At 37.7% G+C, this 14,085-nt stretch overlaps 1 protein-coding gene across 1 annotated transcript in view; it reads left to right on the forward strand.

The window, feature by feature from the left end:
• The window catches only part of PLXNA2 (plexin A2), a 330,517-nt gene extending 316,782 nt beyond the window's left edge, over positions 1-13,735 (forward strand). The window contains exons 26-32 of the mRNA XM_063450974.1: positions 65-168; positions 3,022-3,121; positions 6,973-7,163; positions 8,230-8,399; positions 8,562-8,774; positions 9,432-9,582; positions 10,388-13,735. Of these exons, the coding sequence (XP_063307044.1) occupies positions 65-168; positions 3,022-3,121; positions 6,973-7,163; positions 8,230-8,399; positions 8,562-8,774; positions 9,432-9,582; positions 10,388-10,483 (1,025 nt within the window). The 3' untranslated portion in view covers positions 10,484-13,735. The remainder of the gene's footprint in view (positions 1-64; positions 169-3,021; positions 3,122-6,972; positions 7,164-8,229; positions 8,400-8,561; positions 8,775-9,431; positions 9,583-10,387) is intronic.
• Positions 13,736-14,085: the final 350 nt, after the last annotated feature.

Consider the following 14,085-nt stretch of genomic DNA (forward strand, 5'->3'; position numbering starts at 1 on the left):
TATACATGCAATTAAAGGGCTGTCTTAATCATCTTCTGACCAATCCCTTTTGATTCCCTTGCAGAATGGCGGCAGGGACGCATAGCAAGGGTTGTCTTACAGGACGAAGACATTACAACCAAGATAGAGGGGGACTGGAAGAGGCTTAATACGCTGATGCATTATCAGGTACCAGCAATTTAGATAAAGTTTTTCTACAGTAGGCTAATGATGTGTCTAAGCATGCTTGCTCATATGCACCAATCTGAAACAGAAGCAGCCAACTACTAACTATCCAGCTGGTGTCTAACAACGCCTATAGAGTCCTCCGTTAGCAGTTGGCTAAGAGCATACAGGATAAGGATCTTTGGAGTTGTAGTTCAACATCAACTGAAGAGTTACGTGTACATTATACTTAACCTTAAATCATTGTGGGTTTTTTTTTTTTTTTTTTTTTTTTAAATAACATGAAAGCACAGGACCAGACAGCCAGGCTAAACATTTTGTTAGACCTTTGATTATCAACATATACATCTCATAAAAAAAAAATACTTGGTGATATGTGAGAAGTGATGTTCCATGTACCTCTCAAAATGTCAACTAGACCAAAAAAGGACACTTTAAATTTAATGGTGCGAGTGTGGCATGATGGGGCAGACCTGTTCTGTTAGGTATTAGGTGGCTTGCTAGTAATATTTTACACAGCTAAAATGTACTTTAGGAAAAGAACAATGTATCTTATTTTCACAGACTGATTTCTAAATACATTTATTGTAGTTTAAAATACTGCAGACACTACAATGAGATGAAGCAGTTACCGTGCCTACCGTGTCCCTTTAACTAACCCATATATTTAACACGGATTTTCAGGGATCTTGCTCTGCTTCCAGATCTTGGCCTTGCCATTGACAATTCTGATATCTTACATTTATCCCAAAGTACTCTGGACTATTACAAAGGCCTGTTGGGAATTGGATCTACCGCAATTTAAAATTACCTTGATCCTCCCCAAGCTGTCCACAGCTCAGAATCATGGGAGTGGTAGTCATTTCCACTTGAAGATCTGCAAGATCTGCTAGCACTGGTGCAGTTCGATTAAACAATGCATGTTGATGTCTTGGCAGTGTGCAAAGTATCCTCCTAATACTTCAATAGCTGGCTTCCCGATGTACATAATTTATTGGTTTTATTACATAATCTATAATAAATAGAGCAGGGAAGTGCATTACTTTCTGCTGAATGGACATTTGACTTCATTCTACTGCTGACCTATTCATTGCTGGAAATGTAGGATCTGCAGTATAACCCAGAATCCTGTCTCCGGATATGTGTACAGCACATAGGGACCTGCATAACCGAAAGGCACCATTACCATCTTCCAGATCCTGTGCATCCAGTGTATGAAATTATCTTCATCGCATTTATTACTCCCAATACGTTAATCAAAATGACCACAGGGAAGCAAATCATTCTATTGGGCGGTCAATTAGCGACCAGGGAGAGCATGGGTAATTACAAGACTACTATAGGGCTGGGCCAAGGTTTAAAAAGGCTATTCCTTCATTTACTGTGATTGTTTGGCTTTACAGTTTAATACTGTAATGAGATAAAAATCAGCACATGGCAAAGCGTTAGTTTCATAATATTCTCCAATGTAGGCTTGTTTTGTTTTTTAATTGGATTTTTGGGGGTAATTTTCATTCTTTTTTTCAAAGTTAGATTTATAAGGAGGGTAAAATCTTGGAACTTTACTTAAAGCAGCCATAACAGAATCTCGTTAGCGCTAATATTCATTTATGGCTTGACTTTTGCCTAATTAATCCTCTTGATGTAATAGAAGGACAGGCAATTTAAGCTTCTGAGAGATGGCTTTATTGCTTGTCCTACCATAAATCACATTTTTATAAAGTTCATAAAACCGGTTAGAATAAAAAATGGTTTAATAAGAATGCTTTATGGTCCATAACATTATGATAGCGGCTTTATTCTCTTTGTACTTTCAGCCTTAATTAAATCAGCCGCGTTCTCCATCTTTAGGATGGGGTTATAAATGAATGGGCCTCCAAAAAAATGTTCCGATTTCCGGTTCTCACACTAAATTCTTCTGTGTTTGAATGCAAGGCTAGGCAATGTTAACACGCTTCTAGCACAAACATCTCTACATGTCAGGAAATGACTCCCGTAACTTTGTTACCAAGTCACACTAAATTCACAGATCTATTGTTTTTTTGTGCAGGAATTGTTGTATGTACATCCAAAGATATTTATGGACATTATCCAAAAGGAAATCATTACAATATATAGACGGGTTAAGCGGTTTTATTCGTAAAATTAAATAATGAATAAAGAAAATTATTAATAGTTAATGTCGGCTGAAATGTGGGTTCGGTCATAGCAAAGCACTTTTAAGTGTTTTTTATTTATTCAAAGCACAACTCTATGCATTACATGTTAAAAAGTCTGGAACAGTCACAGATTGCCATTGTTTAGTTGGCATAGTATTACACTTGCAAAAATGGTTGCATTATTCTATAAAAAAAAAAAAAAAAACATGAAAAAAATATTAGGACCCCAGATCTTACTACCGTGCTTCATGCAAGGAAGGGTGGTAGACAGCATAGAATGAATAGAACTTCTCAAACAAAGTTACCTGGTAAAGCATTGCTCCCCTGACAGAGGAAATATTCCTTACTTACACTCCCCCCCACCCCACAGACACACACACACACACAACCTTTTCATGAAAATAAAATTCTCTGTAAAATGTAAATTATTAATATTTATTATCTTGATTGTGTAGTAAAGACAACATTTGAGTTAACACCTTCTGGCAGTGAAAAAGATGCTCAACCCAATGTTTAGAGCAGAAATGTCATGTGCATTTTTTTGTCCCTAGAAAGTGCAATGGGAATAATTATAATAATACTAATTCTCACAGTACATGTTTATTCAAAATATCCTAATCGTGCAATTACATATATTGCCCACTAGGGGTCAGCATAGCTTTGTAATAATAACTTATTTTCTTCCTTGTATACGCAGGTCTCAGATCGGTCGGTGGTTGCACTTGTTCCAAAACAAACCTCATCGTACAACATCCCAGCTTCTGCCAGCATTTCACGGACTTCTATTAGTAGATATGGTAAGGAAAAACTAGAACAGAAATAGCTCTTGACAATGTTTTTTTTTTTAAGCAATATATGTTATCTTTTTTTGTATATATATATTTGTTATTATTATTATTATTATTATTGCAATTTATATAGCGCCAACAGATTCCGTAGCGCTTTACAATATTATGAGAAGGGATTTAACTATAAATAGGACAATTACAAATAAACTTACAGGAACAATAGGTTGAAGAGGACCCTGCTCAATCGAGCTTACATTCTATAGGAGGTGGGGTGTAAAACACATTAGGACAGGAATTTGCAATCAAATAAGGTGGACTGCCCTTTAGGAGAGGGCAAGAGACAGGTATGTGAGGTAAGGGTTAGTCTTGGAGGCCATATGCTTTCCTAAAGAGATGGGTTTTAAGGCACTTCTTAAAAGATGCAAGACTAGGGGAGTCTGATGGCGGTAGGCAGGCTATTCCATAGGAAGGGAGCCGATGTTGATTTATTCCATAGAATAAAATTATAGACTTGAAAACTTGAAAAACTTCCTTGGTTTTCGCCATCTGGCCAACAAAATATTTCTATTACTCATCAGAAACACTGGTCTATATAAAAATCTAGTCATTTATTTCTTAATTATTCATTAATACTGTTTCAATTCCATAGGCAACAGAGTCTAAATCCAATCCTAGTGGGTTACAGACACTAGAATATTTAGCTCAATTACTCTATGGGTCAGTGCCGTGGAGATACTCGTTTTCAAACTAATGCTTTGAAACTAATGCTTTGAATTTAACTAATTAAATTATTTTCTATACAAATTTGTTGGAAAAAGTTTTCAAATGATTTATCGGCAAGAATTCCCTTAGACTTTAATGGTGACTTCTGTAGATAGATAATATGAAAGATTTTTCTAACAGATTTGAAATATTAAATTGTGGCCTAAGAAAGCAAGGCGTGTGCATCTGAAAACCTCAAAAGGGGGCAAGATAAATTTAAAAGTGGGCAGTCTTATGTGGTCACATCAATTTCCCCAGTTTCACTGCAATCATTTTCACAACAAATAATTTCACACCTTGTTCACCTTACATCGGAAATGTTGGTTTAATCCAGAGGTCTAACGGTAAAGTGCTAAGCCTCTAGACGAAAAATAATTGAACCAGACGATCATTGAGTAAATAGGACCTTAAGGATCCTGATTGTGATTGCAGCATTAACCAACCATGCTTTTAGGAAATAACTTAAAGAAATAAACATCTGGCAGAATTACTGCTCACAGACAATAGATTTAACTCCAGTGTTCTAAGGTAGCTAATCGAACAGGTCAAGACCGTGTATTTGTACAGATTTTGTATAGCTGTGGCCTAAATATTTTACAATCTGTCATTTTGTGGAATATGAAAGCCCGTTATCCCATCAACAAATAATATGAAAATGTAATCAGTGCTGAGCCACGAATAGAAAGTTAACAATGACAATGTTGTATTAAATTAATACACAAAAAAAATCCACCAAAATACGTTTTGCTCTTGCTTAATCAACATGTTTTGTGCCACAGAGGCTAAGGTTTCTTTTTACGTGTGCCAAGCAGTTGAGTTAAAGGGTTTGAAATGTGAATGGAAATATATTAAATGGTGGCCATCAGTCCCATACTAGAGTACACCGGCTCCCTATTGTCAGCAAGTGTCATTTTCATTTCGATCATGCCATAGAGCGCAATAAATTTGTAGCCGAGAACAGTCTGCAAGGGTTTAGCTGCTCCATAAACATTTGTCTGTTTTGTTCATTACATACAAATTATGAATACTGTAGCAAAATATGGTTGTGCAAAAGCGAAAAACTAATTATAATGCATCATAGCAAATTATTTAGAACAAACTATATAAGGCCTCAGAATCCACCATTTAGCAAATGACACCAAGAGAAAAGCTGCTCCCACGTGCCTTTGGCAAAAGCAGCAAAATTAATGGTATGTTGGTAATTTTAATAAGACTTGCACATTGTTTAGTATTGACAGAGCTGTACATGTTGCAAAGGAGAACAAGAGGAATCATTTCCTGACAGACACACCAGCGTATGTTCCATTACAATGTCCAGCAGAGGCTGCAATAGAACATCTGGTCATGCTTTCTGCATCCATCCGCTTATATTGTATAATTGAATCTGTTTTAGCTTGACAACAGATACATTGTAAATTAAACCTTGCCAGTTTCTCCTAATGTGGCAACATTTTTATTGCTAGGTGGCTACATTGACTAAGCTGTGCTAAGCCTCTTTCCTTGTTTAAACGGATCTTGATGGCAGGCATTCTTTACTGGGGAATTAACTAATCAGGCTATTATTGCCTTTTCAAACATGTCTAACTGTTAGCTTTTTGAGTATAAGGATATCGAGTATCTCTAACTACTACAACCCAATGTAGTTGTTATGGTACCAGGAGTGCCCCAGTGCCCTTCCGGAGTAAGTGGTCAAACTGAAAGCAAACAAACACATATACAAAATATTTTAGTCACCTTCCCGTTTCCTACCTTTTAGATGCAGGAGGGTGACTTCCCTGGGGTCCCGTGGTGGCTCAGCCTGATGGGAGTCAGTGTTCCCACTCTGACTCCCTCCTCTCTTACTCCCGCGCAGCTCCCGTTGTAAGCTGGGAGGAGTGCTGGGGCAGTCACTTCCTCCCAGCTGCGATGTCATCAGAGGGGTCCGGTCGCCATAGCCATCTGGTGACCCTAACAGCATGGGCCCCTTAACGTGCAGGCCCGGCGGTTACACCGCGCGGGCCGCAACACATGGCGGCGGGCACCCGACCACAGTATGTATGCCACTGCCTCTTTGTAGTGGTTATGGTGCCCTGAGCATGCTCCCATAGTAAATAGTGACACAGAGCTTTCTTTTATAAACTGCTATAGATTATCATGTCTTAAAGAAACACTGAAAGCACCATAACCACTGCTGCCCTCCCACGGTAAAACTTTACTGCTTTGTGCCCAGTGATGCCTCCCCAGCTGAGAACTTGCAGGCAACGAACAAGAACCAGCATGATTGGGCCTAGCTCAGTGGCAGGTGCTTTTGGCAGCAGGTGGGGTAGCGGTGGGCACCAAGCGGGAGCCAGGTAAGATGTCAAACTGTTCTTATCGTGGGAGGGCTGTATTGGCCAAGGTGCTTGAAGTGTTCATTCAAGACATAATATTCTCAAACGGCTTATAAAAGAAAGACTCTAGTAATAGTCACTTCTGTAACTTTTTAATTGAGGCATTAATGGGATAGTGGTGTTTAAAATGAGTAATTAGAAGTTTAGTAGTGTTCTTAGCGATTTCATTGATTATTTTTACATTGACCATTCAGTTTCACATTAAACCTTAAGGTAAAGCAATAACAAGCAATGCTTGGGTCCAGGATCAGTTGCAGACTAAGAACAGATGACCTGAAGCAAGTGGCTGGCCTTAATAGAAGTGTCTTTCCTTGTTACTCTGCATTTCATTATCAGTGTACATACCATTTTATGTCTATGTGATAGTATAATGAAGCATAGAGTCCAGCATGGTTGGTTGGAAAGGTTGGTTACAAAATAAAAGCACTGACAAAATAATTACTTTATTTGCTCTTTGATGTCTATGTATAAGACACTTGAGGTTAAAAGAAATGTGATCTTATTCTACAAAATAAAAATGTAATAAAATAGAAATAGGTTAGCAATTTTCACCATGCCACTTTGAGGAGTAAGAAACTCTAGCAGATAATATTATTTATTTATTGTTTATAATATTTGGTGGGCTTGTAATTCTTTCTCTTTGTATTTGTCTGGTAAAGCAGAGTGATATTTTTGCTGGCCAGCCCATGAGCTACCATGTGTAACCTGTCCTCTTCATGTTGCCTCTAGACTCCACATTCCGTTACACTGGAAGCCCTGACAGCTTACGATCCCGTGCTCCTATGATCACCCCAGATCTGGAGAGTGGAGTTAAAGTGTGGCATCTGGTAAAAAATCACGAGCATGGTGATCAGAAGGAAGGTGATCGTGGTAGTAAGATGGTATCTGAAATCTACCTAACCCGGCTACTGGCCACTAAGGTAAGCAGAAATATGTGTTTAACCCCTTAAGGACCAAACTTCTGGAATAAAAGGGAATCATGACATGTCACACATGTCATGTGTCCTTAAGGGGTTAAATAGCGGTCTACAGTAAAATTGATTTTTTTAGTCTTCTTCCTAACTTCCAGTACTCTAACAACAAGTCAACCGGACAAATTAGGGCTTCCAAATAAAGTTTTATAAATTTTATAATTCAATATATAAGTTGAGTCACTCACGCAAGTGGGGAATACAATTATCCATTTTATGAGAGTGTAATTAAAGTCAATAAATAATGTGTCTTTGTCATTTATGCGAGTGCCTCTGATTATTTTTGTGCAGTACTTAAGTCGACTGGCAACATAAAAAGCTGTTAATGATAATTGAAAATCATTTGGAGACCTTGGTGTTACTTTTCAAAGTCTACATAATGATTAATTAAAGTGGGCATAAATGTTGCCTTTAGAACATTTGTATACTGCGTGGTAACCATTTGTTTTATTATTATTAGTAGTAGTACGTACTGTCATTTAGTATTAAAATAACCAAAGTAGACTGCTAACATGGGCTGTTGATGACTTTTCATTGCTATAATTTACGCCCTGTTGTAGAGATCATTTTGCTAGCACTTTAGCACCAACACAACAACAGGTTTACTTTTAACTCCTGGGAATTTCAATATTGATGTAATTAATCCATGCAGACCAGTCTATGCCATTTTATATTAGCAGTAGACATCAAACATACATAGCTGCCGCTAAGATTTTTTTTGAGTGGTATAAAACCTGGAAGTGCATTTTCAACATATTGATTAACATATTGATTAATAAATTGTGGAGTGTAAAATAGCTTCAATATCATCAGTTTTGGCTTCCTGTCTATTTATTTGGAAAACACATTTTATTTTTTAAATGAGCATTTAATAAGCAATATACATTTGTTACCGGGCAGAGATACTTTTGATGTCTACATGATAAGCCAAGCCCAAGTCACAGATGTTTTAATGACGTTTTAATAATTTAATTTTAACAACTGCCCAATACTTTTCCAATCTCTTGTACAATAGGGGACACTGCAGAAGTTTGTGGATGACCTTTTTGAAACATTGTTTAGCACTGTTCACCGTGGTAGTGCCCTTCCACTTGCAATCAAGTACATGTTTGACTTCTTGGATGAGCAAGCCGACAGACATGGTATATACGATACTGATGTGAGGCACACGTGGAAGAGCAACTGGTAAGGAGAAAAATAAAGACCTTTTCTTTTAGATTACTGGCTTCCAGAAAGTTAAAGAGACTGTAAGGGCAAAGATTATTGTTGCTTGAACAATATGTTATCCCTTTTATCTCTTACCAGCTCTAATTTTGCTTTATTCCATGTCACTATTGAACCATGCAGCCTCCCTCTCCGGTTTTGGGTGAATGTCATCAAGAACCCCCAGTTTGTATTCGACATTCACAAAGGCAGCATCACTGATGCTTGTCTGTCTGTGGTAGCTCAAACGTTCATGGACTCATGTTCGACCTCGGAACACCGGCTTGGCAAAGACTCCCCGAGCAACAAGCTTCTCTATGCCAAGGACATACCCAACTACAAGAACTGGGTAGAGAGGTTAGTTTGCCATGTACATGTTAATGGTTAACATATGTATGTATATGAATAGTCACAAAAATATGTTTTAGGGGGTTTTGATTTGATTTTATGAGACTGGATTTTTACATATGTCACCTATACTATGGATGCATTTGATCACTCATGACAAATGACTACATGTCCCCAATTACTCTAAACCATTTATTATCCAGACACAAACTCTTTGTCAGTATACCAATCCACCTCAAAAACATTACTCTTTTAAATGTATTTCCTGCTTTTGTGTAGTCCACACTCCTCATTGTCATTCTGACTTACCCGTGCAGTTAATATTATTTTTTAGATTCTTGTTTTTCATTTTCATTGCTAAACTTTTTTCGATCTACTAATCCTTTTGATTTGCCAGGAATAGGGGTGACATATACTTAATATAAATATACTCTGTTTATAACAACTGTAATTAAATGTGTTATACATCTGTGTCTGTGGTGGAAGGAGGGTTGTATATAGGGGTTTTTCTAGCATTCTAAAAACGAAAAACTCTCTCCTCAAACTAACTGTTGCTCTGACCGATTGGAAAAATTGAATAATTCTTTAAGATGATCAGATCGTTGGTCAAATGTATTTAGTCCGCATACAATTCAGTTTTACAGTAAGCATGTATGATTTCTGTAGGTATTATGCGGACATTGCCAAGCTGCCAGCCATCAGCGACCAGGATATGAATGCCTACCTCGCAGAACAGTCTCGAATGCATTCTGCAGAATTCAACATGCTGAGCGCACTCAATGAAATCTACTCTTATGTCAGCAAATACAACGTGGAGGTGAGGAATTGCAAATAGGCAAACATATATGCAATGATTATGTTAAGGCAATACAGAATAAGCATTCAATGTAGTGGGGACATGCATTAAAAGCCAAGTTATCTAGAATTCAGGGAAGTGATTATTATCTTGTGATCAGTGTGACCTCACTCACCACCTAAACTTATTGGAAGCCTTGTCTAATTCAGTATAGTGGAGCCTACAAACCATAGCATCGTAAGTGGTATGTAAAATCCTTAAAGCGACCCTGTCAACTTTCCTGTGCAAAATGAGTATTTCATAACAATAAAATCATTATGAAGTACACATATTGGCTCTCTTGGAATTTTACTGAAATTTCAACACACTCAAGGGATATACCAAGATAAAATAGGGAGTACTGTGTCTCAGTATGTTTCCATCTTGACATTGGGAGGTGCTACCACCGTCTACAAGTGTCAATCCATCCATTGGCTGCAGGGAATTGGCTCTATCTATGGAGGACCCCTGTCTCGCGGGACCCTCCATAGACCTAAATACTGTACTCGATGTGAGAGTACAGCACTGATGTTAGCTCTTGGTAGAAGAGGACCGGCAAGAAAAGAATGGTGACATCTGCGAGGGACAGGTTAATGTAAGGTAAACTCACCTTTGCCTGTCCCCCTAGGCCAACGGGGCCCCAGCTTCGATGTCACTGTTGAGGGTCTTTGAAAATTATGCTCTTACATTCCTGTCTTCTACTATTATGCCAATTAATAGTCAAATACAACTTTCTTTAGTTGACCTGTACTGGACTGTCTCTAATATCTCTTCTTCTTTTTCATAGCTTATCACAGCCTTGGAACAGGAAGAACAGGGCCGTCGACACCGCTTAGCCTACAAAGTGGAGCAGCTCATAGGAGCTATGAGTTTTGACAGCTGAACTTAACTATTTTCTCTACGACCAAGGAAAGGGGAGAGACGCCAGAAAAGGACTCGTAAGGCAGAGGAGCAGGTTCTCTTGACTTTCCTTCCAACTGTGAAGAAAAACAACATATGGGTCTTACTATTACTTGATTCCCTCAAAAGAACAAGGAAAGCAGCCAAACCTGTTGCGCCAAAAGCATTTCATTATCAGAATACGAAGACTTCACAGGAATTACCTTGTACTAGGCAAGGATGCTGATTGCATGTACTATGTAAATTTAGAGACTATGACACGAGAAAAAGACTAAACTGCTGTTTGTTGGGTTGGTTGAGTGTTAAGCTTGTTATTTTCTCTTCAAAAGACTCATTTTATTTTTAATTATTTATTGTTTTTTTCTGGGGGATTGTAGGACATTGGGGAAAGTACATCATTTTCATCACTGGTTGGGAACACAAAGGGAATTTTCGAATGGATAATTCTATGATTTCAGCTCTTCTCTTAAGCAGCCATTGATGGCTTTTTTTTGCACTGGTTCAAAAGAGGACTTTCCAGGATGCCATAAAACAGAACTGCATTGGACAAAGTTGAACAATTCACCACAAACAGTAACTGTTCTACAGGAAACGGTGTCCTTAGTATGACATCTGGAAAACTTCATCATCAACTGTCCTTTCAAGCTCGCCCACTAACTCAAATATTGATTATTCAGAGCAAAAGGCGTGTTTCCAAAGCCAAACAGAATCACCTTCTAGTAGTAAACCATTTCCATTAGCTATTTTGCATCTTCAGTCAAGTTCTCTTTTACATAATTTTGATAAATCATGGCGAATAAAGCCATAGAGAGGACATCTCAGCAGTGAATTAGATGGTGGGAAATACTTCAGACATCTGATAAGCCAACACATGGTCTTACATTTCTTAGATATTGTTTCAGTCGCCTCTAATGACTTTACATGTTACATTCAGCATTCTCTCTGACCTCAAAAGATGGCAGCATGGATGAAGGTGATTTAAGAAGAGGTTTCATATCCAATATCTAAAGGAATATAGCATTTTAAACACGGTGCCATTTGCCTGCATACACTATGCACAAATCCTATGTAACTACTGCACTTGTAACCCACGTGGTCACTCATTGCCCCTTCATTCCCTAGCTCGAAGATATCTGGCTTTTGCAAAGCCAACATTCTCGTATTACACTTCAATATTATTCAAGATTATATCCTGACATTATTACGGTAGCCACTGTATCCAAATTGGCCAAAAACAAGAAAATTGTGCATAAAAATACACATTAATTTCTATTGTCATCAGTGTGCATAGAAATCTATATTATAAGAAGAAATACCCTGTCTTAAATACAGATTGTATAACCAAGTCATAATACATCTGTTGTGGAAAACGCAATCTAAAATCAAGTTACTGTAGATGAAAGATGGACTTTAGATATGTTTGGATATGCTGCTTATTGCAGTGTTATATATACTATTCATAAGGTGGCTAGACTTTTCCTTAAGGATTGTGGTTTCTAGTTCTCAAGGATTCCAACATTTAGGGATACCTCAATTTTGTTTCAGTTGATATTGATAACTGGATTGGGATACTTTACATAAGTCTGCAACACCCTAAGCAGGAGTAAAGGAGTGCACATCCCTATACGGTTCATTATCTTGTATTATATGAGGGTATTTACGCCCAGCCACTGTTGGAATCACATGTGATCAAGCAGGGGTGTCCTTAAAAGCTCAAAAAACACTATTGGTCTCTAGGTAACATTTTTCCTGATACGATTGTTAGTTCTATATTCCCCAGGATGCTCACATTCAAGACTAGCTGAATTCGACTGAAATGTCAGCTATATGAAATATTGTTTTGCGTAACCAAACAAACACTAGCTGTAAAAGCAAGAAAACAGTAAGTAATATGCGATGGGCGAGCAATGACTTATAAGCAGTAGTATTTGCCTTTAAAACCAGCATTGTTAGCAGACATTGAGGAAGTGAATTGTGCTGAATAATATTTTTATACGTTTAGTTAATTATGGAAGCGGATGTACAATAAAATTAAATGTGCCAGTCCAAATGAACTGTCTGCTCTAAAGACATCGAAAATCTGTAAAATAGCAACATAAAAAAAAATTAGTTTTTTAAATAGATTGTATCATATCAAATACTGATGAACAGACACTGCTCTAAACCTAGAATACCCATTTCCTGTATTAATGCAGATATTGTGAGTTTGTCAATGAATCCATCGTGGGATTTTCTGTCTCTCCGGATGTCACGTTACATTTTTCTACCACCCTGCTATCATTTATGGTTCACAAAGCCTGTCTTTATCGTGGGATTAGTACATAGGATGAAATAATCCGTTAATGTTATTAAAACAATGCCGAAGTCACCGTTTGTCATTATTTTACATTTCCTGTTAACAGTTGCATGTGTTTGGTTCTGTTGGAAGCATTGCCCACAAGTTCATTTCATAGCAATGCTATGTTTACAGCAGCCATTACTTGAAACAGCCTTGTATATTTATTTTTGTTGTTTGATGTTTTGTTTGTCGTTCACATTCATGAATCGTCTGCTTCTTGGAGCGAGTGTCCTTTATAATGGAGGGTTACTCCAATCTGTCGCTACATTCCATATTTACTTAAAATAGCTGATTGTACAGTGGTTAAATAGAGGCCACCTTTATGTATTTTCTTAATTGAAATGTACAAAAAACAAGGAATCATAGGTTTAACAGAGTCTCTGAGCTACAAAAAATATAGTACAGCACCAGATTAGTTTAAGAAATGTGGTGTAAATATCTGGTCGTTGTTATATGAAACCCACGATTATACTGCCCGTCTACAAATACATTTTGCCTGTTTCTTCACTCACTGCAGACCAAAGCCCCCTAAAAGTTCTCGTTAGAACCCCTTTAGAGCCTAGAAGCCAAGCAATGCATTGCAGGGCAATACTCTGCCGGCTTCTCATGTATTAAAGTGCTTTCTATGTGTGTGATGTTTCTAAATGCAAATTGTGGAATATCACCTTGTGCTGACCCTCTGTATTTCTGGCATTTCTCATTTAATCTTGGTCTGTGCTGTGCCCCTCGTACCACTGGCAGCTAATAGGCTCATGAACTTCACAGATATTTTTGGGGTTAGTGGAGTTGGAGCTTTGCAATGCACATTTCCATGATTCTCCTGACCCAGATTAAAAATGGCAGGTCTGATACATCAACACAACTGCACTTGGATGGGAGCAACTATTGCAACACACACCAAACACGTACACACAGACAAACAGAGCCTTGCATATAATACACAAAATCACAATTCTTGGAACAGCAACATTATTTTTTTTATCTTTTAAAAGGCTGATTAGCTTACGAGGCAGCAAGCCATCTAGGTTTCCAATGGCTAATTTCAAATCACTAACATTGCAATTCTAAGCCCCCCATTTAACAACAGCATAGAGGGGTGGGGGGAAGTAAAACCAAAATGTGAAGTTAAATTTCTCTTCTATGCATCTTCTCCTAGAGGTGAGCAAAGGTGCATTTTCCCTTCATTGGAAAAAAATAAATAAATGCTGAAATAAACTGTGCCAAAAATCTGACGAAACATGATGCCA

This window comes from Pelobates fuscus, chromosome 1, assembly GCF_036172605.1.
Source record: "Pelobates fuscus isolate aPelFus1 chromosome 1, aPelFus1.pri, whole genome shotgun sequence".
Lineage (NCBI taxonomy): Eukaryota > Metazoa > Chordata > Amphibia > Anura > Pelobatidae > Pelobates > Pelobates fuscus.